This window comes from Apus apus, chromosome 3, assembly GCF_020740795.1.
Source record: "Apus apus isolate bApuApu2 chromosome 3, bApuApu2.pri.cur, whole genome shotgun sequence".
NCBI classification, from domain to species: domain Eukaryota; kingdom Metazoa; phylum Chordata; class Aves; order Apodiformes; family Apodidae; genus Apus; species Apus apus.
The window spans coordinates 80,732,767-80,759,495 of NC_067284.1; the positions used below are offsets into that span (position 1 = coordinate 80,732,767).

Genomic DNA, 26,729 nt, shown 5'->3' on the forward strand with positions numbered 1-26,729 from the left:
TATCTGTAATTCAGCATATCTGTAATTTATTGAAGGATAAAAAGTCTGAATGAAATTATCTGTGTTTTGTAGCTTCATAGTGCTGGCTCTAGATAATTTCAGGGCAAGATTAATTACTGCCTGGTGCTCCATTGGGCTGGTGAAGCAAACATCCACATATGCAATCACAGGGAAAATAAAAGTTTAGTTTAAAATTAAGTTTTGGCAATCCTACACAAAGCACATTCCTTCAGCACTGCACACTGCCACCTTCTCAAAACCCACTGATGTATACAAAGGATGCTTCTGCGGCACTGCTTTCCCCTTTCTCACTGCAATCCCTGATGTGGCACTTAGGCAATAAGTAATTCTCAGAGGAAGATTTGCCCAGTGGTGTAATGTGTTGAATAACCATGCAGTCTTTGCTTCTAACAACAAACATAAATAATGTGGTACTTAGACGACTGTCTGTCCACAGAAATTACTTCAGAGCTATAATTTAGAGTGCGATTGAGTTCTCCTGACACATTTGTCTAGACACCTTTTAGAGCCAACCCAGAGAAACAAGATTTTTCTGCGTTAGGATTAATTTATCTGTTTTATTACCTCCACAGAGGAAATGAATCTCACCTTAAAAGTGCCTCCATGGCCTGGAAATCGCTTCTATGTGACTAGCTCACTTTTTAAACATCAGATTTCCCACTCTGTCTTCCCCTGCAAAGGAGTAGAACTACTCCACTTCAGCTCAAATCCAACCAACCAGGACAGCGAGCAGGGGACTACCCGATGCTACCAGTGCTGTGTTTGGGATCATAGCCCCCATCTTATCCTATGCCTCCTTGATAGTTTTAGTTTGAACCTAAAGTATACTTCTGAAGTGATTCCCACAATCATCCCCAACTAATTCCTGAGCTTTCATCTGCTTTGTGAAACACGCACCTTCCTCCGCTGGCACTTCACAGCCAGAAACCGTTTCTCACACACAGATGCCTACGGCACTAGCATCCAGTCACCTATACTGTTTTACGGCAGCATGCCTGGCAGAGTTCTGGTCCAGACCAGCTAGCCCTCTTTTACACACAGTTGGAAAGCAGCATGTGCCAGAGGCAGTCTCCAGCCGGCATCTTGGAGGCAGAGAGGGATCTGCTGCGGGCTCAGAGTGCTTCTGGCACGCGGCTGGCAGCCGTCATGTGCCACACGTTTCCGAGGCCAGAAAAGCCTTGTCCTGTTTTACTTACTGCAGCTACCGGTAACCGGGTTTCACGAGTCCTGCCATGGGCAGGACCACACGCGTCAGTTTTCACCTGGCCTTAGCACCTCTCTGCCTCTACTTCGCACCCGCGCGCAAACGGAGCAGCACCCCCTGCGAGCAGAGGGGCTGCTCAGCCAGCGCCTCACAGACCACCAGCCGAGCCACGGCGTGGCATTCCCGGCGACGGAATCACTGCGGGGCAAGTCACCGTGCCAGGGCCTGCCCGCGGCCTCGCACCTGGGGGCCCAGAAGCCGCGCAGCGACCCTGGGTTTGGACCGCCGCGAGCCTCAAGCCTTGCGACACCTCCCTGGGGCGGAGGAGACACGCCGGCGCTCCCACCTTACCGGGAACAGCCGCCTCCTCCCGGGGCCGCACCCCCGCGCCGCCGGGCCGCGCCGCCGCCGCTCGCCCCCCGCTGCTTGCTGCCTCGCGCCCGCCGCGGGCGGCCCGCGCGCCCCCGGCCCCTACCGGCCGCCAACCGCCGCCAACCGCCGCCGGCCCCCCTGAGCCGCCCGCCGGCCGAGGGGCTGCGGGGCCGGAGCGGGCCCGCGGGGGGCAGCTCTGCTCGGGGCGGGCTGGGGCGCCTCGCCCGCCACGGCAAGAGGGGCTGCGCCCTCTGACGAGCCCGGGCGATGGGAGGCATCGCGGAGGGGCGGGGTGACCGCCGCGGCCCTAATAAGGCCGGGGCTGGCGCGGGCCGAGGGCTGTTTGCCTAGTTGCCCCGCGCTGCCCGGCGCCCCCGCCCGCCCCCGAGCATGCAGTGCTTCCCCAGCCTGGTGCTGGCCCTCAGCTCGCTGCTGGGCGCCCTGGCGCTGCTGCAGCTCTCGCTGTACCTCCGGGTGCCGTCCCGCTACGGGAAGCACGAGGAGCGGCTGTGCCGGCCGCGGGGCCGGCTGCCGGCGCGCTGCGCCTGGTTCCTGCAGGAGCTGCCCTCCTTCCTGGTGCCCGCGCTGCTGCTGGCGCTGCGCAGCCCGCCCCGCCTCGAGCCGCTGGGCTGCCGCCTCCTCTGCTGCCTCTTCTGCTGGCACTACTTCTACAGGTACCGCCGCCGGGCTGGGCTCCCGCAGCCCCGCCGCTCCCCCTGCCCCCGCCGCCCGCCTGCAGCGCCTCCCGGAGCCGCCCCGGCACCGGCCCGCGGCGCTCCGGGGGCGAGAGGCGGCTGCCGCGAGCTGCGGCCTCCCCTCGGGAGACAGGGGAAGGAAGAACCCAGTAGCAGTCCCCTGCGGGAGTGGGTGCTGCCGGGGCCGGGTGGGCCGTGGGGCTGGAGCGGGGCTTTGTTGCAGCATCGCTCCGGTCCGTGCGAGACGCGGCCCTTGGAACGGGAGGGCGCGGGAGCAGCTCATCCGCTCCCCGCAGCTTGGCTCGAAGCGTAGGGGCTGGTCGGGTCGGTGTCTCACCCCCGTCCCGGCCGCCGAGAGAAGGAGCAGGTGGTACTCGGGTGCTTGACACGGGAGAGAGGACGGATGCTTTGGATTTTTATCTTACAATAAAGAAATAATAGTAATAATAATAAAAAAAAAAAAAAAGAACGAGGTTTCGCTAATCTGGAGCAAAGTTGTTGGGTTTTTTTGGATGAAGCTAATCAAAATGTTACGTAAAAGGGACATGCAACATGCTTATTGCGGGCAGAAGAAGCGCAGCCCATGCAGCGCCGGGAGCCGCGCTGGGAGCCGTGGGAACAAGCGTGCGGATGGCCCGAATCCTGAACCCCGCAGCAGTGCGGGAGCGGCGGCGGGATGAGCCGCCTTGCTGTGCAGTTAGCACAGGGAAAAACACAGTCGCTGCAGGCTTTCTGTATCACAGCACAAAAGTTGCTTCTTTATGCTCAACCCGTCATTCCCATTTACCTTCTTTTTTCTTCCTTTTCTTTTTAGAAACTTTGTCATATCAGATGTCAATGAATGCTGTACCTCTAATTATTTCTGTATTTACTAATCAGGTCTCAAAATGAAAATAGAGTTTTGACCTACTGTTGGTGATAACTTTGAAGTGATATAGCTCTACAATTGTCACCTGGTTCTGCAGTCAGTGGGGCTTGGTTCTGGAGTATAACACCAGAATATACCTTCTGATACACTCAACTGAGTGGTTTTTATCTTCTGCTCCACTTTCATTTTCTCTGGAGTTTTTCATGAGGAATTTGACTTTTGGTTCTCGGTTCATGGAAAAGAAAAAAAGACTTTTCACAAAAGGCAAGTGCATGTGACAATGTTATGCCATTACACAGGAAAGAGCTGTGTCAATTCTGAGGCAAAACTTTTCCTGACTTGGTTTGCCGTTTTTAACCCCAATTCCTACTTCCATGCTTTATTTTGCTTCTTAGAAATAGAAAACATTCATGTAATAATTGATCAGAAATTATCTGCAAATCAACCAAAATCAGTATGTTGAAAATCCAGCTGAAGTGTCTCTACAAACAGTTTAGGGACAGAAACAGTAGACTGTTTTATATAAATTTAAAACAGAGAATGGTTTAACATGGTTAAAATGTGATGTTGGAGATATATCCGTTACCACTAACATTGTCTTTCCTTTGCTGCACTAAGTCAGCTGGAAAACACTACCTATAACACATGTGGATCCCAGAAGGATAGACGTAGTAATTATAGGCAATTACGCTAAGTATAATTTCATGCATTCTGTTACTCTCAAGAATTTCCGATCATTTCAGAAACACAGAAATCAACCAGCACCACTAGACAACTGGAAGAAATGTTGCCCTACCAGTATGCACACGTCTTTTGAGTCAGTAGCTTCTTTTTCAACGTTACTGCTAGGCTTAGGCAGAAGCAGTGTGTTTTCATACATTTTCTGTCTCAAGTCATTTGGGTGTTTCCTCATCTGTGGTTGGAGCATATTTTTTACATTGTAAAAATAAAAGCCCTCATTTTAACCAATTCTGTATAAAAAATGTTGTTTCTAATACTGCGTGTTACTGCAGTATTATTCTTGCAGAGTGCAGCCACTTCTTACACAAGCCATTCTGAGATTCTACCGAATCAATTAATATATGGAATGTTACATTCAATATTAGTGCTCTATTGTTATGTAAAAGACCCAAAAATTCGTAAATTAGGAGTTTTTCTGGGTGTCACCTGACACTATGGGGACAGGCAGGTTCTTTGAGGGATCCTTTGTAGAATAGACTAATGGTCACAAGGTTGTGGTTGTAATTAGAACTTTATTATTACATAAAAATTGTATCAATTAACACAGCTGATTGTTACCTACAATTTCTAGCAGCTAGCATAGCTTATTGTTACACAAAATTTTTAGCAGTTAGCATGGTTTACAGTTACAGAATTGCTAATAATTTGCTTAGCTTTCTTATTATCTAGAATTTTTATTTACCTAGACTTTTTAGTTTCCTGGACTCTCGGCAGATCAGATTAAATTCTTAATAAACAAGCACTTGAAAGAATTATTGTAATGTAAACTCAGACTTTACCTAAAAAAACATTAGTTACTCAGTCCTCAGAGGAAGAAGACAGCAATGGAGGAGGCAGCCCTGACCACGGATGGATCGCAGGGTTTGCTGTCCAGCAGCGGCTCCCATCTAAGTCCACTTGCAGCTGCTGGATTTTATAGGCAGTATCTTAGATGCTGTTACACTTCCATGTTCTGTAACGGGTGCTACCTCATCCTGACTACAGCTCTGGTGGGCTATCACAATGTTGAAAAAGGGGTAGAAAGAAATGGGGAATGATACATGTTCAGGGCACTTAAATATTATGGCTGTTTGCCTTATGAAATTGCATTGGTTGTGCTAAACATCTTGGCAGGGGTTGGGAGCAGGGGATACTGGTCACAGTGGGTTAGAGCATCTCTTCAGCACCCAGTATTTGAAAAAAGGTTCAGTACTTTGATATAACAGCCAGACTTTATCTTGATATTTTTTCAATTTGTTATCTTTATTAGAAATCATTTAAGAATAGATTTAAATACTTCCATGATTAAACTGACTGCAAGTATAATAAGTAAAACATACAATTGATCATTAATTAAACTACTTAAAGGGTGTAGCCTACTGCAGTTTTTCTGACTTGAAAATTTTGAAGTGAATAAAGCTGTTCCATTTCAATCTATAAATCTGTTTTGTTCATCTACTACTACCTTAACTACTGATCATCTGGCATCTGTATTTAAGCATTCCTTTATGTTTGTATGAAATGGAGAGAATTTTCTTCACATAGTGCTGCATAATTTAGTAACTCATTTCTTTCCACAGGGAAATTTTTGTAATTCCTAATTTTGTCTCATCTGTTATAATAAACATGAATGTGGAAGGGAGAAGGACAACATAGTCCCTGACAGAGAAACAGATTTTTTTAAAGGACCACTGTGCTGGCTGTTCTGCCTTTCTATACATTATGACCAGCTGTGCTGCTCCAGTAGCTTGTGTTTAACTGAAGCATCTATTTTGGTGTAACTTCCTTGATCTGAAGACCCCTGAAGGTGGACAATCCATCATTTTCTATGGAGAATCCACTGTTTTGTTTGGTAGTGTGATCTTCTGAACAATTTTACTATCCCTTGAACAACCTGTTTAAAATGTCGTACTTGAATTTGACTAGCCTTGATTTTCTCTCAGTGATGCTTGCTTTTTCTTGCTCTGTGCTGATTTAAAGCACTCCTTGGTATCCAGTAGTATTTTCTCGCCATGATATCACACAGTCATCGGATACTCTTTCAATTTGCTTGTTACAGTGCTGTCAGACCTTCTGTCTGCACCAGGAACACATGATCATATTTCTGATGAACTAGCTACTGCACATGGTGTGGGGTTCATGCTGAATTTATGGCTTTATGGTGGATTTATGCCAGCTACAGGGGAACAGACGTGAACTGAAACAGAGCTAGAGTGGTGCAGACACACAATACTTCATCCAGCATGAAGTTGGTCAGGATAAAATTACCTTTTCACAAATTTAGGAACAGGTTGAAGCCAGCAGAATTATTTGTCCTGCTTTTGTCCATGGAGTCAAGTAGCTGCCACATTTTTTGTTTGATCTAGGGTATGTATCCTAAACCAGCTTCATAGTGTCACTGAACCACAGCTGTAGACCCATCATGCAAGAGATTTGTTTCTCTCTGTCCTCAGATAATTTCTGTGACTCTTTTCCTCTCTGCTTTTGTTTGTTTGTTTGAAATATCCATTTTAAAATTACAATGTCAGTGTTGGATGCAGAATAAAATGTAGTAGCATATCTAGAGACAACTTCACCTTCCTGTTCCCATATACTACTCCCATGCTTACAGGTCAGGAGAGTGTATTTTATGTTGGAGTTACACTAGAAAGCCCTGTGTTTCCAGGCTACTTTCAGCACCATAGAGCTGGTGTAGCCACAGTTGTAACCAAGATTACAATCTATCGCACCTTAGGAATGGCTGCATTTCTTTGATTTTGAAGTAGCTTTTCTTTATGGTCTTAGTGTTCAGTAATGCTGTCCTACCCACACTGATACTCACTAGTTGTCTAGAACTTGTGCCATGTATCAGCTTTACTAGTGGTAATTCTGTATGTCTTGTCTGGTAGTTGAGGAATGTACTGGAGTATTGTAAGGACCACTCAAATAATCTTCTGGAAACTCCCTGAGTTAATGCTGATGGCTCCTGAATGACAAGGACTTTGTAGGACCTGTCTGCTTGCCCAGTGGAGCCCTGTGAGCCAGCCATGACAGGTGTTGTGCTCCCATCCAGCACACTGCTGAAAGATAAATGAGATGGTCATCTTCTCTGAGAGTGATGAGACACTGGAACGGGTTGCCCAGGCAAGTTGTGGATGCTCCATACCTGGAAGTGTTCAAGGGCAGGTTGCATGGCGCTCTTAGCAACCTGATCTAGTGGGAGGTGTCTGTGCTCATGCAGGAAGGTTGGAACTAGTTGATCTTTAAGGTCTCGTCCAACCCAAACCATTCTGTCATTCTGTGTTTCTGTGATCTGTGTGCAACTGCTGGCCCTCCCCGAAACAGAGTCTAAAACAAAGTTTTGCTGCCTAAGAGGATGCAAAAGGGAGGTGGATGGAGCTAGGAGGCCTTCCTGCCTTCCCGCCTTGGTCCAGGAGCAGCAGTCCAGCAGCCTGTGGTGAACTGTGACAGCAGCATGCTCTCCCTCTTCTTCTGCTACCACTAGGCAGCAGCCTCTCTCTTTGTGGCAAGCACAAGATGGAGCGCGGCCTGAGGCTGTCATGAAGGGCTTGAAGGCAAACGGTTGCTGCTGAGGAGAAGAAAGGGAAAAGAGGAATCCCCACTTCCACCTCCTGCTTCTTTGCTATCCTTTGTGAGATTGCTCTTCCTGTCTCAATGTGCATTTAATTACCGCATCATGGTGTGAATTTAAACACATCCAAATGCTCTCTGGTGCTAAGGCAAATATCCAAAAAATCTAAGTTTATTGCACCAGTTTTAATTAAGTTCATAGTTTCTTTAGTTTCATGAGGTAGGGCCTATGGTGGTAGGGCCTCCAAAACTAATGGGGCGGGAAGACAGAGGAAAGGAGGAAGAAAGTGAAGAAAATCACGGCATGCTAAGCCTTCCATATGCAGTCTCTGTGAAAAGCTGGCCATGAGCTGCAAATGAGGAGTGGCATAAGATGTATGTACAGGAATACTTCCTGTGATAAATAACTTCCAAAGTGTTTTGCTTAGACATGCAGCTTGTAACACGGCCTTTCCCGCTAGAGGGGCTGTGCTGGTTAAGGAATACAGAGACAATGCCAGCTGAAGCCCTCAGGTGGCGGGGAGGAGCCTGTTTGCTGCATTTCCGTTTTGCAGTCGAGGTTCAAAAACCAGCGATGTGAAAGAAAATATAAGGAGATGAGAGGAAGCCGTTCCCATCAAATTCCATATAAACCTTAATGCTGCATTTCGCTTAGAAGTGAGAAAGACAGTGTGAAGGAGCAGAGGAGATGCCACCATGCGCAGTGGCAGGGGGGAAAGCCTTGTCTCACTGACCTACAAAGCTAATCCTGAAGATGCTGATGTAAAAGACAGGGTGCTTCACTTACACCCCATTCTGCTGTTCATACTAGCTGAGGCACCAGCCATTTAAAGAGCCATTTCAGTTTCAAGTCACACTTGCTGTTACATTTAGTTATTTATTTTATTTTATTGCAACTTTGTTTCCAACAAAAACATTATCTTTTACTCTGTTAGTATACACACACATATATGTGTATATATATGTGTGTATATATGTAGATACAGAAATTGCTGTTTTCATTTCTGAAGTGCACTCAGGTGAATCTGGCAGACAGCTCTTTCAGACCAAACTGGATCCACAAACCCCTTTGCTGATCACTCATTTTGATGTGTCTGTACTTTGTTTTTGGCAAAGAGACATCTTTCTAAAAAGATCAGGGAAAGCAGGTTTTAATGGCAAAAGCATGGGAAACCAGGAGCATTTGAAAACAATGTCCTTGCATAAGTTTTTTTATGCTTTTGGCCAGTTTCCCCTCTCTCCAAAACTAAGTTGGGAGGAGAAAGAAAAAGACTCTTCCTCTTCCCGAACTCTGTGGAATGTGTCTCGTGTAGTCTCTTTTTCAGCCTACCTGGTCAGGTAGGTGCAGCATTTACCTGGACAGGCTGGTCATTTTTTCATATAAGTGTGCTTACTTGTGATCACTAAGAAACCCAGCTCGAGCTTCCAGTGAAATGCAGGTGGATGCAGGCCACAAATGAGTCAGTAAGTAGTTTATGAAGTTATTTTACTAATAAGTTTTAGAGGTATTTCATATCCATAAGGAGTTTTAGTTACATTTTTTTGAAATATGAATGAGGTAAACAAAGAGATTAGATTAAGTTTGAAGCATATCTATGTATTTTTAATTGTTACTCTCCTTGCTAATAGTGTATATAATCAGACCATATAATAATCAATAGACTTAATCCAGAGATTAATTTTTCCCCCATAGAAATAGTTATTTTATCCTTTTGTCTTAGAAAGTCACCATCATGAAATGTCAATAACTACAGACATTTTTATTATTGGCCTCATGAAACTGCTGTCATTAATCTCCAATACGAAGCATGCAGGTATTTGACAAGCAACAAATCCTATTCTCTGTTTTGCTTCACCTTGATGCCCTAACCAGGTTCCTTTTGGCCTCCACCAGCCACACAGTAATGCATTTGCATCTTGTCTCCTGCTGTTTGGATTTACCAGTAACTCTAAATCTGGCATCAACACCCCTGGAGGTTGGCCATTCGCTCTGCCCCTTTCATGCATTCCTTGCTCCCCTCTCAATGATTTTAACTCTTTGTGATTCATGCCAGTGAGTTGCAGTAGTAAGAATATCAAATATCTCTAGTGAAAATACTAGATTCATTGCTAGTTTTACTCAGGTTCCTAAAATTAATGAATGAATAGTCAACAAAAATATCTCTTTACATGTTTTGCCACAGAAGTGTAAAATGTTCAAGTTCCCAGTGCTGGCGTGGAGTTTGCTTCTTCGCATTATTAAATACCTTCCTAATTATGCTCTCAAAATAGAACACTAGCTAATTGCCTTCCTAACTATGTGCACAAATAACCCTATATATATATTCCTTTCCCACTGGAAACATGAGAAACATTAACGTTACAGAAACCTATAGTTTTTGTCCAGCCCCAGGTGTACCCACGTCATTTTTCATTTTATCTCTTGGACTGGAAGAATTTCTGCAGAAGTAACTGAAGACATCCATCTTTCTTCACTTCTTTTCAAGGCAACATGCCTGCTAACAGTGTGTTTCTATCTGATGCCAATACATTTGTGCTATTTTGTGATTACCAGGCAGCTTTACAACCCTTTATGCTTTTTTATATATACTCCAGGCATTATTGTGTGCCATGCTCCTGGTCTCTATTCCCTATCATACCCACCACTCCTACTGTGCCACCTAAGATGATAATTCCCTAATCTGCTTGTTCAAGAAGATTTTATATTCTTGTGTGTTGCACAGTATTCCAATTTATTACTCCAGATTACATTTGCTGTCTTGCAGTCAGTTCACTGGCCAGAACTCCAAACACAGAATGTCTATTTCATCCTCCAGAAGTAAAGTCAAGTCCAGGACATGCTGAGAAGGTCACAGAATTTTTTTCTCTTCATTCCATCTCTGCTACCTGTAGCAGGACCATATCTAAAGGAGTATTCATGTTTGCTGAAACTCGTATGTCACTCCTATTTGCTGTGTCACTGACAAACACACAAAGGCTTGGTGGGTGCTCAGTCCCAGCTGCTCTGCAGAGAGCTCTTTAAATTGCAGACCTAGGGCAGAGACCTGAAGTCTCAGGCATGATGCTGTTACCAAGGCACAAGTAGGTCCCCCTGATCTCACCTGTGTGAGGTTTGAGCCCAGTGAGGAAGTTACAACACCTGGTATCCTAGGAGTTTAAAGCCCTGTTGGAAGATACACCCTGAGCACCAAACTCCACTGAGGTTTGGAAAGACTGATGAGGATGTAGAGATCTTGATTTACATTTCCAGATTCCTGCTGTTGATATTGGAAAAGCTGGGTTATAAAGGGCTATACTAAGAGAGAAAATAAGATTATATTATATATAGGAATTTCAGTAAGGGCTTTTACTTTCAAAAAAATGCTTTTACCAAACAAGGAAATTACTTGCTTTAATCATGAGATGTCTGTAGTATTCCCTTATTTGGGCTGTTCTTTTAAGTAGGAAATAAAAAGCAAGGGAAAAGCGTTAAGGTTCATTCCATATGCACAGTGTTGCTCTTTCAAGGTCCTAAATTTTTATTTTTTGAATTTCTTACTGTAAGGGAGGCAGCTGGTATGGGGGGAGGTAGAACTTTTTTACTGAGTGTGTAAGTATAATTTGACAAAAGGGTAAATTTTCAGAAGTTCCTTTGTGTACTCAAAACCTTATACAATTACGTTGTTTCCCTGTTTTGGGGAACTCAGTTAAGATTAAAAATTCATGTAATAACCTCCTAGTAGTATGATTATAAATAAATGTCCATCCCAGGAACTTCCCCTATTTCCCTTGATTGAAGTTCTTGGTATCTCCTTCAAAATTGAAGTCATTGTGTTCAAGAAGAATTACAATAAAGAAACACTTTCAAACTATAAATCAAACAATAATTTTTAAATTACACACCTTGAACTTCTCTCTCTCTAGATACTGATTTAAATGTGGCAGGTGATTGACCAGTAGGGTGATCCTTATAGAATTTGGTAGAATAATTACATTCAGGTACATCTACATACATTTGAATGTGAGAGCTGTTTCATCTTTGCTGACCACTCAGCTAATATTGTAATTATTTTTGAAACGTCTCCAAAATAATGAAATTATTTCATTTAAAAAAACGTAATACTAAAACTGGGTTAAAGTAAGTGGTGCAGGAAAGGAAAATTCAACTGGTAAGAAGAATGTGTATATATATTCTATAGACCAAATTAGTTTTAAGACTCACCTAAATTCTGTCTAGTTATGAACTTTTGAAACATCAGTTGTATTAATACCCAAGGATGGGCAGAAAATTTCACCATTCCTAAAATGGTGCATGAAAATGTGACCTGCAATAACAATGAAAAAGGTCATATTTGAAGTAAGTTGTTTTTTACTTCCTCCTTCATAATTACTCTTCATAAACATGTAACAGAGTAGCAACACCCACAGTCAATTTTTGCCATATATAAGAAGAAAGCCAAGTCCCCTTGAGCTAGGTCTTCATGTTATATTTTGATGTGGGGCAGGAAGGCTGAAGAGAGCTCTGAATAAGCCAGCTGGGCTATGCCGAACAGTCTAGTCACAGTAGTGTGGTCTCCTGCTAGAGATGCACATGTAAATACCTCTGAACAGTGTGGTCCTAAGCAAACCATCCAGTGACTCCTGTCATTTGTGTGGGGCAGGAGAATTCCTGGGCATCTGTAAAACTTTTGCCACTCCTGAAAGGGAGAGGAAGAAGAAATTGTATTTACATTATGCTATTGAGTTCTTTGTGTTTGCTTCTCTTTAAACCTTTTTTTTTCTTTCTTTTTTTTTTTTTTTTTTTCTTCAAAGAATCATTATCATGTTCATGTTTTCAAACTTGGCCTGGGTTAAGGTTGCTGAAGTGTAGAGATGTGTCTCTGGCTGTTCCTAGGAAAAGCAGTTCAAACTTGGGGGAGTTGTTTCTGAGAAATGCGTTTGTATCTGTTCAAACACAAAGTGTGTCAGCAAGCATCTTTAGAGTCTGCCCGTGTAGAGCAGTTCCTCTGGTTCATCTGAGGCTACAAGCAGGACCATAGTGCATGAGCCTGCAATCCAGCCAACTATTGTCCAGGCCAGCGCTGTAGGGGCAGAGCATTTCTGGCTGGTAGAGTACTTAACAGGGAAGAAGTCATCTCCTAGCTGGAGTCCTGGCAGCATGGATTAGGAAAATACAAGTTGTCTTGAATGCAGAGAAATAAAAAACACTGTGAGGCTCTTTAGAGTCAGGGCTGGAAGGTGGGAACAGATAAAAAGGCCAGGTGAAAGGGAGTAGCACAGCAAGGGACAAGTAAGAGAACTGTTAAAAAGTTAGGGTAGAAGGTGGGGCAGAAGCAAGAAGAAATGGAAGTGAAAAGGAGATGTTGTGAGATGGCAATATCCAGGTATCAAAAGACACTTTCATACTTTCTGTGTGCTGAGTATGCTTTCTATATGCAACTTTCAGTGTTAAAAAATATTTTGGCACATTTTGGGAGGGAGCAAAGATAACTGTGACTCAGTGTCAGCCCATGGTAGCATTTTCCTTACAAAAAACCAACAACAACAAAACACAACAACAACAACAACAACAACAACCACCAAACAAAAAAAAAACACCAAAAAACCAAACAAAAACCAAAACCAACAACAACAAAAACAAACAAACAACAACAAACAAAAAAACACAAACAAAAAGGTTATTAAACCCTCTGATCATTTTACTGTGAGCAGAAACTCAGGACCTGACCTGGCCATTTCAAATTTGATTCCTGTCTGTATGTACTGCCACAGATGCCAGGAGGTCATACAGGTTCAGAAGAAATTTGGATTACTACCTCCCCCACTGTAAGACGTTTCAACCAATATTCTTCAAAACATGAGCCCAAGGATTGAAGAATTATAATTTTATCTTTAACATTTTTACTGTTTTGGAAAGAAAAATTATGTAGTGTTTCTGATCATTTCAGTTATGAAGACTTTCCCAACACACAACAGGCCTAAACTGCTGCAGAGGTTTGTTACTGAATCTGTCAGTTTCTTAGAGAATTTCTTTGCAGAATAAAAAATAAGGAGGAAGATCCAGTGATGCCCTTCTGAACTCTGTGAACTGTGGTGAAATGGTCAAAAATCGTTTTACCATTTCCATGCTGCATTGTGAAAGAAGCACTCTCAGCTGAAGGAGGACTTAAGAACTGTAATTGACAGGAGCATCTAAAAGACAGAGCTAGGGAGAAACTGCTTTAGTTTGCAACCTCAGTTTTCTCACTGATATATTTTTTTACAGCAACACATAGCTTGAATTCCCAAACTACTTCATGTAGCAGGTTGTTTACCCAGATATGTCAAGGCTCACGTGTTGAGGGTGAGACTCCTGCAGACCCAAAGTATTGGTCCTGCTCTATGACCTCCTTTGCCAGCAGACCTGCTTGGCCTGCTCACTGTGCTTGGGAGTAGTGAGCTTGCTGTCTCTGACTCTGAGACATGTTCACAGGCCCTCAAGGGTGGACATGCTCTGCAACTAGACCCTGGCACTGAAAATCCTGCAGCATCACCTGGCTTTTTCCTCCCTTGCACAAACCAATTGCATGGGCACTTGGGAAAGAGGACCCAAGGAGGTCTGCACCTACCCTGATGTCCACAAGTGCCCAGTGTTGTTCTGAAACAAACAGCCAGCTTCTATTGCAGCATCTGTGTAGATCAGTGCTGTTACATGTCCCAGTTATGCAGAGAGTTTGTAGTTTATTGAAACATGACAATATGGAGTCAGTGCCAAACCAAAAGAATGTAGTATTACATAGTATAGGAAGCATGGTTCAATTTCATGTACAGGTCAATATAAACGCTGTGTTACTGCCGAGTCCTTCCCAGCTACAGGATCCAGAAAAGCTGCTGCAGAGGTAACTAAGACGTGCTAGGAAGCCCAAGGGGAGCTGTCCTTTTGCTAAAGATGAACAGTGATAACTGCAAAGAGAGAGAGACAAAGGTGAAAGAACTACAATGAAAGAGAGGCAGAATGCAGGGGTATGGCAGCAAGAGGGGCAACTCCTAACTGGAAAAAAAAAAGCACATGAAAAGCCCTGAAGGAGGTGAGAATCTGAAGGAAAAACAAAGAAAGGACAAAGTCAGGAAGTCTGGATGAGAAAAATGGAGACAGGAGATTTGGCATAAAGGAGGAAAAGAAGCAATTACTTGAGTGAAAAAAAGCTAGTTAAGAATATTTTAAAGACTATTAGCAATGAGTCTGGGAACTCCAGAGTCTAGTGTTATGTTGGTTGGATACAGCCTGACCAAGACTTAGCTTTGGAGAGGGATAGCTACCAAATGTCTGGCTTCCTTTGGTCATGTCTTAGCCCCAGTTATGGAAAAAAATTGCACTTACTCTGAAAAATGCAGTTTAAGAGCACAGGTCTGTGCATCCTTGGATTTTGTACCATTTTTCTGTAGATGCATCCTTTTGTTCTGCTCACACTCTCAGCCTCTGTGAACTCTTTGAACTCTCCGCTCCAGTGGAGCAGTGAGCTTTTTGAAGTGCATAGCATAGTGTCTGGTTAAGTTACTCTGGCACAGGTTTCATGCTTTTGGCAAACACCCACAGTTAAGCAATAGGAACAAAGTGATCTGTCTTCATAAATATCAAATGGTTATTTCTGGAGAAGAGTGAGATACCTGGCTGAAGTACATGCTTTGGCTGGCTAAGCCTTTGACACACCATTGCTTAGATAAAACAGCAAACATTCTCATAATCTTTAAGTACTGCTGCTCTTTAGATACTATCAAGTGGTAGAAGTAACCATGAAGCACCATGAGATCTGCACATTTGTCATCACCACAATCTATCTAGTCATGTTGACCTTAGTCCTGCCCTGTAATCCTCATACAAGTATAAGTCTGAGCCAAGTTTAGTTAGGGTTTCAACTGAGATAGTTGGTCTGGCATTGAGTTCAGTCTGCAGTCCAAGTAAGATGTTTTGCTCATCCTAGTTTTTTTGCTCAGCTAATTCCAGATCTCATCCCTGCACCCTGACTTCTTGTCAGAGTCTCTCTCTCACCTAGTTATCTCCAAGTTCCCATTCCAAGAGAGTTCCTGGCCACATATAGTCCTTAAAATTTTTTGTTAGTGTTTTGGCATGTACTGATGAAATCAGCATGCGAGAGAGCTCTATGAACTCCAGTGCCCTGTGACACCAGGCCTACAACAGCCCAGAATTCCAATTGCTGGGTAAAAAACATAGAATAAGGAAAGAGGATCAGTCTAAGGACTGTGTATGCCACTGATGGGCGTTTGTCTCGCCTGTCCTCTGACAAATGCCATTGGTGGAGATTCCTCCAACCCTCCAGCTACTATGTTCCAGTGCTTCTCTGTCCTTCCCTAATGTCTAAGCTGCATTTTCTATGCAGCTCTTTAGGCCTGTTATTGTGTTCCTGGTAGACAAGGAGAGTGTTTTACTCTTTTCTTCTTTGCAGCAACTTTTTATACAGTTGTACATTGCTATGTCTTCCACTGGTTTTCTCTTAGCTTAAACAACCCTGAGTCCTTCAGCCTTTCTGCATGTCACATTTCCTTGATCACAGTTGTTTTTTCTTTGGGCTGCTTCCACCTTGTCTGTGTATTTTATGAAGTGCAGAGCTGGACACAGTATAATTTAAATTAATGCCATGCAAAGGGGAAATATTTCTTCAGGTATCTCCATCAGCATTCCCATTCCTACAGTACATTTTTAACATTTGTCTTTTTCACAACAGCCTGACATCATTAGCTCACGCTTGGTTTACTACCTACCAGCACTCCCTCTGCTATCCAGCCTGTTCTTGAGCTTATCTGTCACATTTGGTCAGTCTTACCCAAGTGTAGTATTTTGCCATTGTCTTTGTTGAATCAAACCTACTGTTTTAAAACTAGGAAACCAATATTTCAAGATTACTGTAAACTCTAGCCCTCACTCTTGGTGTGCTCAGCATCTCCCAGAGTTGTGCCAGCCCCAAACATTAGAATTAATTTTTCCCCCCACAGGCATATTATTCATGAAAAACCCCCAACTAGTACTAGAAAAGTCTTTTGCAGAACATTCTAGTTTGATAGTGAACAATTGCTAACTGTTCCTTGATATAATTTATCAATCAATTTTATAGCCACTTAAAATAACATCCTTTAAACCAGGAACCCCCAACTTACTTAGAAGATTAACATGTGAGACAGTGTGAAAAATTTTACTAAGGTCAAGACACAGAACACCTTGTGCTGCTACCATCCTTCCTCTATCATACATACAATTTATGTCAATTCCTTCACTCAACAAACCTATTTTAAGAAAATAGGATTGCCTAAGTTATATATAGAATCAAGTTCTGCCTCCTGCTGTTGTACATATATAGGGATCCCAGTCAAGAAGGCTGTTACAAGTATAATTGTTTGGGTTTTTAGACAAAAGGTCCATCATGCCATACATCCTGGACTCCAATACTTGGCTGTGTAGTATCTGAGGACAAACTGTGTGTCTGCATCGGATGGTGCCAATTTCAACAGGGATGTGTACTGGGGACATACTTCCTTTGCTCTATTAGCTTAATTTTACCTTCTTTGGCTATGGAAGAGCAAAATATTTTTAAAACAAATACCCACCTTTCCAGTGCATTTACCCAGTTTGGCAGGTGATGTGAAGAAAGTTATTAACTTCTGGTTCTAGTCTCTTGTTTCAGTCACCTTTGGTTATAGGCATTCAATCCATTTTTCCCAATGTTTCATTCAGCTCTCATTCAGGTCTCCTGATCTGAAAAGGAAGAAATAAGTTATTAGCTAATAGCAAATATAAACAAAATAATATTGCATAATTAAGAGTATTTGAAACCCATTTGGTGTTTGTAGACCAAAGTGTAAACATTTGAGAAATAAATACAGCAATAAGAAATACACCAAGAAATATACCAATATAAATGTAGATTGAGTGTAGCTTGCTGATTTGTGGTTTGTGCTGATTTGTGGTTTGTGTGATTGGTGCTGGTTTGTGATTTCCTGCTGCACCAAACCCAACAATTCTGTTCTTGGTATCCCTTTAGAAAATGTGTAATATGCTAAAGCAGGTAGAAATGATCAATGCTTTTCATGCTTGAGTGCCTTTTTTATCACTGACAAGGAAGAATTCTTCTTTGCTTTTTCTAACTGGATGCTGGTAACCACTGGGAGACACCAGATTTTTCCAGTGACAGTTTCAGAAATAATGGAAGAACAAAAAGAGAAGGAAATACTTTATAAAGAAATCTGCAAAACACTTTTGAAACCTGCCTGCTGTTGGACTGAATATAGAAAAGCAAAAATCTTTTCCTTGGAGTTGAGCCTGCACAATTTTTCTTGACTAATTAAAACCAAATACCAATTCTTAGGTCCCGTTCTTTTTCCTTCCTTTTTTCACTTGTATTTTACAAAGTATGGCACATCTAATAATGGCTGTATGCAAGGTGAAGAGGACTCAGTTTCATCCCTAAGCTGTATTGGTCCTTATTACTTTGCTAATTGTATAGCGTATGTAAAATTTGTAACAATCAGTGAGGCACTACTGACTAGTGCTAGATGTTCAGAGTGACTCACTTTAGGGTGTTCATAGTGTTGGGATCAAGTATTACATAGCTCAGATTCCTTAAATCTATCTGAGGTCAAATGCGTGATCTTTTTCTTCAGCAAAGATTGACAGTAATATAGAAGCAACTTAGCTTTTCTGATCCAGCACCGAGGATTCAACTTCAAGTCTGTATTTAAGTCAAGCACAGTTGCTCATTCCTTTGGAGCATCAGCCTTTGATGGAGCTGGCTGCTGCAAGCGCTGCCATCCGTGGTGTCAAGCCTTCCTGGGATAGCGAGTATCACTCTGAAGCTTCACTCCTTAAGTTGCTTATCTATTCTAGGGAGTTTACTGTAATTTTTAACTTCTTCAGTGTGAGGGTAATGTTGTTAGAAGAGTTGTGAGACAGTATGAAACCCTGCAGTTATCACACTGGATTAGAGCAGAGGTCCCTCCCAGGCAGAACTCTATCTTTTGCAAAAGCCAGTATCAGATCATTTAAAAGAAAATGCAGGAAATGGTGGTGTGTTGGTCTTGACAGCTGCTAATTTCTGCCTCTCTTAAATACAATTTACCCCCTGAAATATGACAATAAATACACATTCCAAACATTTACACTTTTCATTCTCTTTATTAAAGAACCTGACTGTGTCTGTAACCTGTGGTTATCCTCTTTCTTCTCTCAGACCTACCAAGCTCTTCAGTGTTGTTTCTATATTATATTTAACAGTCATTTCTTATAATTGCATTCAAACTTCCTTGCTTTCAGTATAATGAAAACTCTTGGTCATAGCTATTCAACTCTCCCAAACAAATTCTTTTCTAATAATTGATGTTATTTTTTTCTCGAATATGTCTGTTCTTATTAATCTCTTACTGAAAGACCAATAAGAAAGAGTGTCCCTACAAACAGTCTGTCACCAGCCCTGAGCTCCTGACCCAGTTACTCCAGGTGTTAAACACCTCATGAGCACTAGAAAGACCTCAGGTTTCCAGGCCGGAAAACATGAGCCGCTACTATTTGAACTACTGCACCTGGTCCTTGGAGAGGAAAAGACACAGTAACAGCACAATGTCTCTAATTAACAAGCTGCTGGAGGAGGATTGAGAGCCCACTCTTCGTGGATTGCAGTAACATTTATGAAAAGATTTCTACCTTCTGTGGAAAGAAGAGGAAGCCTATAATTTCCTGCAGTTTGGGTGAGGGTCTCTGGAGTTTTCAAGGAACTGGACTAATATCTCTAAGATGAAATTTGATGCAATGTCAAATGATTTTATTTTCAAAACCTGTTCTTCTGGAAAATAAATGATGGAAAAAAAGATGAATAATTTATTTTTCACTCATTTAAAAGAAGCTGTTGTTAGTGGTTTAGTCAGATGCAGTGCCTTTGGCCAGTAAAGATAATAAAGGAATAAAGGATTAGTCATCGATGCTGCACTGAAAGAAAAAGGTCAAATTGGTCATTGGTCTAAATCCAAAAGGCCAGTTTTGGTTCTGTTATTCTAAAATGGTGGCCTTCAATCTCCCTTTGATTTTCACACTGCAAAATAATTCCAGCAGAGATGTAGACCCCTCTGTGGAATATTTAAACCTATTAAATGTCCCTGCTTTATCTCAGTTGCTTTTCTAAAACCCATCAGGAATATTCTGTGCACCCTCAAGTAGCTACATAGTACAAACTGACTTATGCTGCATTGAAACAAAGACTTAGGGCATTATTCAGATACTGACTCTGACCTCTGGATGTGCAGACCCAAGGAGATTTCCTTGGAGAAGTTGTTGCTCAACGAAGATTCTTGGATAAATTTCCTGACTAGGATTTTCGAAACTGCTATGAGGTGGGACTTCAGCGATGCCAGGATTTCAGTCCCTCAACAAAAAGAAGTTGACACCTCCTGGCTCTCCTGTGACTTTACTTATATTTTGCATGCAAGTTCTTTCTGTCCTGCATCCTCTGCATCCATGGTATATAGGTCTATGATTAATTTTTGCTTTCCTGTTACTGCACGACAAGTCACCTTTCGAGGGCCTGTAACCTCTATCCTGCCCCAGCAACATCAGGAAGCACCACGGCAACAATCGACTTTGCTTGGAGCTGAGAAATGCCAGCTCGTGCTAGAAAATTCTGTTTGCATCAGCTGTAGAAAATGAGACACTCAAAACATAACTGGTTTTGATGAAGGATAAAGCAGTGCAAGTTTCACTCCAATCTGTTGTATAAATTCCCCTCCTAAGCTCACTTTGTATGGACCAATACAATTATCTCTTCTATACAGTTAGCTTTTTCCAAGTGTCCATTTCCAAGTTTGCTGCTTTTTCTCACACCTTTTAAGATCCATTTTGTCAATATTGATCTAACAGGAAAGTTGGATTGCTAACTCTGGCCTCACCTACTTGTATCTCCAGCTTCCCATTCCTGAAGGGCAAAATCAGTAATTATTGGTAACACAACTCCAAAAAGCATTTCTTTCTGTACTGTAAGAAATATGACAAATGTGATACCACTGTCTGAAAAATATTTTCCACGCCTCTTAGGTTTCACTTTATAGAGAAATATTTAGAACTTCTGCATCTCAACTGTCTTAATTGCTGGAAATCTGGCTTACCTTGCTTTGGAATGCAGTGAATACATTAACATATTGTTGCCTATACACTGCTTACTCATTTTCAGACATGCTCAGTATGATTTAATCCAGATTCACAGTGTTATGACATTCTATGCCTCAGTTTGCTTAAGTTGACATTGGCAACCCAGGATGTGGATTACTTATGAACAGTGCTTATATAATGTTATGATGAGCACCATCCAAAGCCCAAGAGGGCAAAAGAAATAAATTAAGAGAGTAGATTTTACCACATACAGCACCTAATTGGCCAATAAGAAAATACCTAACAAATAGAAGTATACTTCTACATTTCACTCTCCCAAGCATGATATGGATTGCCCAAAGTGTCAAGAGGGATACACCCACCTGCACCAAAGATATTTATATATTTATATAGAAGCACAAATTATTTGTTCCTACATGTTAATGCTACTGTTTGCACAGCTTTTGTCTAAGGAAGCTCTAGGTGCTGGAGCTGCCTGGAATCTTGGTCTTTAAACAGTTTTTTTGTATTAAACATAGGTTTTTTGCTCTACTCATTTTAAAGAAAAATTTGAAAGCATGAAGAGGCAAGGACTGGAGGCAAAGCAGCTCCTCCAAGAAGCCAACAAGGTTGCTCTGCTTCTGCATCAAAGTGTCTGAGCAGAGCAGGACAGAGCTGCTGTATGTTGGAGATGAGCAGGGGTGGCTCAGTGGAAAAGGAGAGGTTGAGAAAGGGGATTACACCTCAGGCTATATACTGCAGAGCATGAGAGAGTCAGAGTGCTCTCAGCACTGCCTTCAACTCCATCTGCCACCATGGGCTAAAGCCCTCAGGGACTGGTCTGCAGTGAGCAGAAATGCCTTCTCTATAACAAAGTTCCTGCATGGTGCTTGTGGCATAGCAATACGCATTTGGAGAATCAATATTGCAATTGCTACTGCCCAACAATACTTTGTTTTGAACATCAGTGTGCCCATGTGCCTCCACAGCATCCTTTGCTTGGCCCTCTGCAATGTTACAGCAAAGGGCAGCCAAGGTCTTAGAATTAAATTGCTGTTTGTGGGCGTGAGTTCTTTATTTTACCAACAAGGGACAAAGATGGAAAAGAGATGTTCTCAAGGCAGCAGTGCCTCTGGATGAAATTTCTAGCTTCCCATCTTGTGTTCAGTCCTGAAGGACTAGAAAAATAATGGTATCTGCAGTATTTCTTGTTTCCATTAGTTGATCTTATTGTGTTACAGTTGTTTTCAACTTTTTTAATATTTATTGACCTTTTTCATATTTTGTGTTTTGTTAAAGTGCTTTTTTTCCTACAGCAGAGGAACTGCAAATACAATGTTATCATGAGAAATATGTTAACACTGTTTTCTTTTCTACCTTAGGACATTTATTTACCCCTTCTTCACTAGAGGCAGACCTTTCCCACTGCAATTGCTTTTCTTTGGCACATTATTCTGTATCTATAATGGCTTCCTCCAGGGGTACTATCTGATTTACTGCGCAGAATATCCAAACGATTGGTGCACTGACATCAGATTTACATCAGGTAATTATAGCTGCAGGATTCCCAAGATCTAATCTCCAAGCAATTTGTAAGCATTTTGAATTATGCCCTAATCTTCACTCAACATGAGTTAAATCAATTGTGATGGAAATCAGCATAAAACCTGCCTGCTGGCCCAGATAAAACAAATAAATTTACAGTGGCACACTTTTTTTTTTTTTTTCCCCTGACAGGCAGTCACCTTTGAAGGTGTTCAATGTTATGTGTTAGTCTCAAATCCCCAGTCGTGTCTTACTGGAGGCTGAATGGGGATATGCCCTGGCTCAGCCAGAAGTGTCCACCCAGCAGTGACCATGTGCAAGAGCAAGCTGTGGCTTTCTCTTCCTCTCCAGGGAGCTTTGCACTTGATGCAGCTATTCCAACAGAGAGAGAAAAGAAGGGGAAAAACCCCAGCATAAATGAGGCTTTAAAGACAAAGAGCTCTTTTTTCTTGTCTAAGGCACATAGGAAGATTAGAGATCATGCACAAATGGGCTGTATGTAAATATAGTCCCTTTATATTCTGTAACTTAATAGCTTAGCTGAATTTCACCCTGTAAAATCCCTGAGAGAAAAATTGAGCAAGAGCAGCTAGGTAGCATTACACATTTGGTGCTGCACAAAGGATGTTTTTTAAATGCACATACAGAAATGCAGATTAACATGCAGGTTGGAGGAAATGTTTTGAATATGACAAAATAAGTACAAAATAACCCTGCTTCAGACAATGGATCCAAGTTCAGTCTTTTCAGACAGTATCACATATGAAAAATCCTGGACATTGTTTAGTTAGAGCTCCCATACCCAACAAAGAAAGCACCACATCACATAATTTGCATGATAAACAAAATATTTATTTAATGAAAAAAAAAAGGAATTCAGCATTAGCAGTACTTGAAATATTAAATAAAAAGCAAGCAGTATATTCTTTCTCTACAGAGTCTTAACAACTTCTGATGCTGTTGGAAGTGTTGAGGTTTTATCAGCACTTAGTCTTTTTTTCTATACTTTGTAGTACACACCACCTCTATTTCTTTCCTTGCTTCCCAGTCATTGTCAGAGGTGGTTTTCTCAGTGTCTAATGTAGCATAAAATGTAGGGCATGTCACCTGCAGAGTTACTCAATCAAATCCCTCTAGTTTTTCAGCTAAATGGAGTATGGTCAATGAATCATTCTGGCCAGAAGCTTCTCAGCATCCTCTAGTGATTAACTGCTCTATGTGCATGCCCATAGCTCTGGCAAAGTGGCCTCGCTGGCAGGGAACTGAGCTGCCCTGCTACATAACTTCCCTTCCCGCTTCCAATGATGGGCTGGATCAGCTTGTGTTCTCTGTGCTTCTCTTTCCCCAGCTGTAAAATGAGATTAATTGTACTTGCCCACAGCTTTGTAGTTACTCTACAGTAACATCCACAGCCATGGCTGATGCCATCAGTCAGCAGTGTCAGCTGGGTGCTGTGTCCCCCACCTTCATGCTCAATAAATGGTAACTATGGCCAGCTGGGATGTTCATCTTTTTTCTCACACCAGCTGAAAGTGCTTTTGTTTCACCAACAAATCAGCATGCTCAGGATGCTCTCCACACTGAAGCTATACAATGTAGGTGATCCAACAACTGACACAGAGATAGAGGGTTGTTTGTCACCAGCCACCTATGCTTCTTCTGCTCAGTAGCTCTCTCAGTAGCAGTGCATCTTCTGACTGACTGAATCCACCCACCTCATGTTAGGTCTCCTATCTGCCTGCTCTAAAGATAAACCTCACATATGTGCTTGAAACCAGGCAGACTTGTCTTTCTAATCCATCTCTGGTTTGTTTCTTAGGTCTCCTCTTATTTCTGCTGGGAATGGGAATCAACATTCACAGTGATCTCCTGCTTCGCCAGCTGAGGAAACCCGGGGAAGTCACTTACAAGATTCCTCAAGGTATATTCTTATTGCCCACCACCTTGGAGAAAGTAGGGCAGCAGAACAGATGTTGTTTCCTGACTGAATTCACAGAAAAGCAAGCATAATAGCAGAGATGCCAGTATTGCACAGATAGTTGGCTCAGATGGCCCTCTGAGCTACTGGGACTAGTTTGAGATGGCTGCAGAATGTCCTCAAGGAGCAACAAGAGTATCTGGAAAACATGAGCTGTGATGAGATGTTTTAGGAAATGGACTGTGGAATTTAGAGAAGACTGAAGTGGGACATTGGAAGAGGATTTTAGCCTTGGTAAAAGGCAGCTGCAAAGAAGGAAATATTCTCCTCCATGCCCAGGAAGTAGTGGACATCTTACACTGCAAAAGGGATATTCAAAGTGTAAGCTTTAGGGGAAAAAATAACACCAAGGACATAAGGCGCAGAATTTCCTTTCCATCTCTTTCAAGGTGGGGCCTGGTGAGGAAGAGTGGCTGTGGGCCAGAACAGTGAACCAGGAAATGTCTATCTCTGTAGAGCAATAATGAAGGAGATCCAGGAGTTCCCTGGTTTCAGCGTTGACTCCTGCTGGTTTTTTTATAGATTTTAATATCTCTCCCCCAGAGTTTCTCACCTCCAATACTTATCTGCTTCTTGTAGATGTTGTGATCAGCTAACATGCAAAACTGAGATCCAGATTTTGCATTCCCCAAAGGTAGTCAAGCTGCAAAATATTTTTAGGGCCTGAAGATAACTGACTCATGTTAAGAATTTAAATTTAAATCTAATAATGGGCTTTTTCAAGGCCTTTTCCAAATGAAAGTAAATTATTGTGAGCATGTTGGAAGCCTCTGGGTTAGATTCACCTTTGATTCTTGTGCAAGAGTCTTGTACAAGATCCCCCTTCAGCACGGTTCCACTGGCTTCAGGACGGTGGGTTTAGGTTGCTGCTGTGGGCTCTGAATAAGAAAGGCAGCATATTCTGCTGCTGACTTTATGGGAAATATTTTTTTTCATGTGCATGAGATGACTGTAAAAATTACGTATTTTGTCTGTCAATGCAGGAGGACTGTTCACCTATGTTTCTGGAGCCAACTACTTTGGAGAAATTGTGGAATGGTTTGGTTTCGCCATAGCAACTTGGTCCCTACCAGCCTTCGCCTTTGCCTTTTTTACTCTTTGCTGCATTGGGCCACGTGCTTATCACCATCACAGGTATCAAACTGCTTCTTGCCAGGTGCTGCTGCTTGCTCTTGGAGTGCAGTTTGCAAAATGTCAGGGAGGGGCAGAAGAGCAGGGCCAGGATTCCAGATAAAATTGAATTTTAACACTATATATAAGAAGTGTAGTGGCTTATTAGTGAGAGGGTGAAAGTAAGGCACTCAGCTAGAGCCCCTCTTAAGTGGGCTTGACAGTAATTTAATCCAACAGGAGTTACACCATGGCTTCTGCTGTGTTAGAGCTTCTTTCTACTAAACTTTGTAAACGTAAACCTTTCCTAAGGGTTCCCTTGCAACCTCTGCAGTCCTTTGAAGTAGATATGGTTCTCTGCTCTGAATTCTTACAGTTTCTACTTTAGGTCAGTTAGAATATTAACAGCATTATCAACTTTCACTTAATTAAAAAACCTGCTGAAAATATTTTGGAACACTCTTTTGCAGAGCAACACACAGAGGTTACAAAGCAAGGCAGTCTGGAGGAGTTTAAAGGTTCCTCTGCTGAGCTGTATTGAGACTGTGCAGTTCCTTTGTATATGTGCAGGTTCACTCTCTTGCTTATTTTCTTTCAGGTACTATCTCAAGACATTTACGGACTATCCAAAATCAAGGAAAGCCTTGATTCCTTTCATTTTTTAATGACCGAAATACGGACTCTGTATTCTGTTTTTATAGGGCTTTTTTCAATTCCTAGTTTTAATGTTAGGTCAGACTATAATTAATTGTACAAAATGATAACCTGGGGATGTAACAGGCAAGATGGTAAAATGGAACTGAAGTTCTTGTTATTAACTACAGGGGAAATTGTAGATAATTATGGTCAAAGGGACTCCCCAAACAATATGTTTGCTTGTCAGTGGAGTTCTACCTATGCAAAATGGATATATAACTGTACTGAGATCAGAGAAAAGCAATGGCTAAAAACTGATGCAGAAAAATAGAAAGTAAGCCCATGACTTCAGAGTAACTCTTCAGCAGCCACTCCAATTTACAGCACTTCTGCAGCTGCTTCTTCCTGCCTCCATGCCGCAGCACACGTGTACTCGCTCTGCCAGCACTGCAATAAGTGCCACCACACTTTTAACCAGAGTAGGGGTGTCTTTTACCAGGAAAATAACTCAGCTCATTCTTTTGCATCTAAAATCAAGCTTAGCTTCCAGAATCATAATGCAACAAGAGGATACTTGTGTTGGTAAAAGGCTGGGAGTAGTGTGTTATGGCACAGAGGTGATGCAAAGTATGTGGAGATGGAAGTATCTTGAGCTGGCACTCACAAGCTCACAATTTCCTTCCTTAAGCAATACTCTCCTCACTGTCAGATGATTAATCTTCAGCTATCAGAGTTATTTTTTTAAATGTACTTTGTTAAAGCAATTGCAGCTCCATTAGGATTTTTTTTCTCTTGCAAATCCAGAGCTGTTTTTCAGAATAAAAACTTTTCCACTCAAAACCACTCAATTGTTATTCATAAAAAGAGTTGAAATGGTGATATACAAAAAAAATTAAAAAAAAAAAGGA

The 26,729-nt window shown here is 42.1% G+C and overlaps 1 protein-coding gene across 1 annotated transcript; it reads left to right on the top strand.

Moving 5' to 3' along the window:
• The first annotated feature begins 1,980 nt into the window (after window positions 1-1,980).
• On the top strand, window positions 1,981-25,883 carry SRD5A2 (steroid 5 alpha-reductase 2). The gene is made up of 5 exons (XM_051614368.1): window positions 1,981-2,271; window positions 21,935-22,098; window positions 23,917-24,018; window positions 25,059-25,209; window positions 25,784-25,883. The coding sequence occupies exons 1-5, from the start codon at window positions 1,988-1,990 to the stop codon at window positions 25,848-25,850; spliced, it is 768 nt and encodes a 255-aa protein (XP_051470328.1). The 5' UTR covers window positions 1,981-1,987; the 3' UTR covers window positions 25,851-25,883.
• The last annotated feature ends 846 nt before the right edge of the window (window positions 25,884-26,729 follow it).